At 38.3% G+C, this 2,193-nt stretch overlaps 1 protein-coding gene across 1 annotated transcript; it reads left to right on the forward strand.

Annotated features, from left to right (window-relative positions):
* Window positions 1–131: 131 nt before the first annotated feature.
* Window positions 132–1,928, forward strand: LOC110444204 (TNF receptor-associated factor 6-A-like; the record flags this gene model as incomplete). Its single annotated transcript, XM_021488604.1, has 3 exons — window positions 132–310; window positions 1,130–1,202; window positions 1,758–1,928. Coding segments are annotated over 3 exons (375 nt in total), but the record flags the coding sequence as incomplete, so codon positions are not given.
* Between the last annotated feature and the right edge of the window lie 265 nt (window positions 1,929–2,193).

Genomic DNA, 2,193 nt, shown 5'->3' on the forward strand with positions numbered 1-2,193 from the left:
AACTTTCATTGAATTCTGATGGCTAATTGCGAAAGGGTGGAGCCTGCTTAACCATCTAATCTGAGAGCAGGTTTAGTGTGAAGTAACAATTATTCGAATCTGTTTATAGAAAAGTATCTCTAATATTTCAGCAACTTCCTCAGTCCGCAAACCTATCGACAGAAAATGCACCCGAACCCTTGTTCGATTTAGACCTTGACCGGAAGTATATGTGTCCTGTATGCCTTTGTGTCCTGAAAGATCCTATGCAGACCTCTTGCGGACACCGCTTTTGTAAGGCGTGCATAACGGGAACATTCGCCCTGCCGACGTAAGTATGTAATTACAAGCTGTCAATTACTAAGATAGAATATTACCAAAAATCAACTAAAATACTGATTACTTCATGCGTGGAAATGTATCCGATAATCCACAATTAAGAATAAAATATCACATGATCGCATGCATGACCTTAACGGTGACAATTAGTAAACCAGATTATGATCACATACATTTGACCGATGAAGATAATGGTACTAAAGACATCGAAACGTCACCTAAACGTTCACACGTACATGCAATCAGTTCACTGATTGTGCTATATGATGATCGCCTGCACAGGTGATGGTACAATGTACTTAGAGCGAATAATTAGATAACTCAATACGCGACCTTTTGATCGCTTGTCCGAGATGGCCTTACGTGTATAATATATGTTACTCTTAAATGTTTAATAAATTGCATGACTGTTCTACGTTCAAAATGAGCATCACATCGCCATTGTATTGGGTCATTGGAAATATTCTATTTGGAATCGAAATCGCCAATTTGACGTAAGATGGAAAGTTGGATTTTCAGATCAAAATTAAAAAGGCTTCTTTGTAGAAGCAGTTGGGCACATGTAAGGAAACTATTGCTAAATATTGTTTTACTGGAGCGTTTATAGTCTGAGACTGTTTTTCGCGTTTCTGTGAGAGCTATCTAGGACTTCATGTTTGGATAGTGCAAGCGATAATTAGCCTTTGGTATTTTTGTTTGATTTCTGTATACGCGTGCCACACATGAGTGTATATCCGCGTATTTATTTTCAACACTTGGAGATAATGTGTTTACTGTTATTTTCTATTTGTCTATCACTTTGTCATTTTAGAGTCCGAAACAACACCCGGGTACCGTATTCCAGGTGTCCTGTGGATAACACGTACTTCCACATCGAGAAAGAGGTAAGCATAAATGTCGTAAAAACTACTATGTTGTTCTGGTGTTGTTAAAACTACTTGTAATAGACCGATCTTTTGGTGTGGCCGTTGACATGATCCAGCTACGCACTATTCTTGTTCAGAACAAAGATATGTGTCTGTAATGAAGTTTGACGTAGGATATTATAATTTCTACAATACAAGCATTGCAATGCACTATACAGGCTAATTCTAATGAACTGACGGTTCCCGTCCGTCCGGAAGTCTGTCTTCACCATGTATATTGTTCAGAAGAATTACCAGTTTCCAAGTTACTACATGTTCCGTATACATTGTAAGTCCGAAGTGATGCCTGTCTCCTTTGCCCAATGACTATTTTTTTACAGGCAATGGGTATATCGGACTAAGTCAGTATCAACTAAACTTGGCTTATATACTGTATGCTACTATATGTTTTCAAACTATATTTTTAGTATTACGTATAGTGATCTTAGTCAGGGCCGAGACTAGTGACTTTTTCCAGCTTTGTCAAAAATATGACCTCATGTTAATGACTAAACGTTTCTTTTCTGTTGTCAGTTATTTCCCGACAATGCCATCAAGCGGGAAGTTCTGTCATTAAATGTCCGGTGTCAAAACGTCCTAAATGAATGTGATTGGAGCGGAGAACTCCGGAACTACAGCGAGGTGAGTGGACAGTGAGGGTTCTGGTCATTTAGCTATAGTGAATATTTTTCTATATTTATTTTTAGGGAAAATGATTTCATGAGACCGAGATTTCTTAAAGTTCACAATTATCTCGAACGCTGATGTGTAATTAGTCGGTCATGTAGATTATTGATTTACATAACAGTCATCTTGGAAATCCAAGGATTCCTCTGCGGAGTATAAAAATTTAAAGCAGAGCCCTGGATTTCTAGGATGAATACATGGGCGTTACTATTTGTTATATTACTTTACATGGGTGGATTTGGTCGAGTGGTTAACACTTCGGCCTTCCATGCAGACGGCCGGG

Source organism: Mizuhopecten yessoensis, unplaced genomic scaffold (genome assembly GCF_002113885.1).
Source record: "Mizuhopecten yessoensis strain PY_sf001 unplaced genomic scaffold, ASM211388v2 hete_36061062, whole genome shotgun sequence".
Taxonomy (NCBI): Eukaryota; Metazoa; Mollusca; class Bivalvia; order Pectinida; family Pectinidae; genus Mizuhopecten; species Mizuhopecten yessoensis.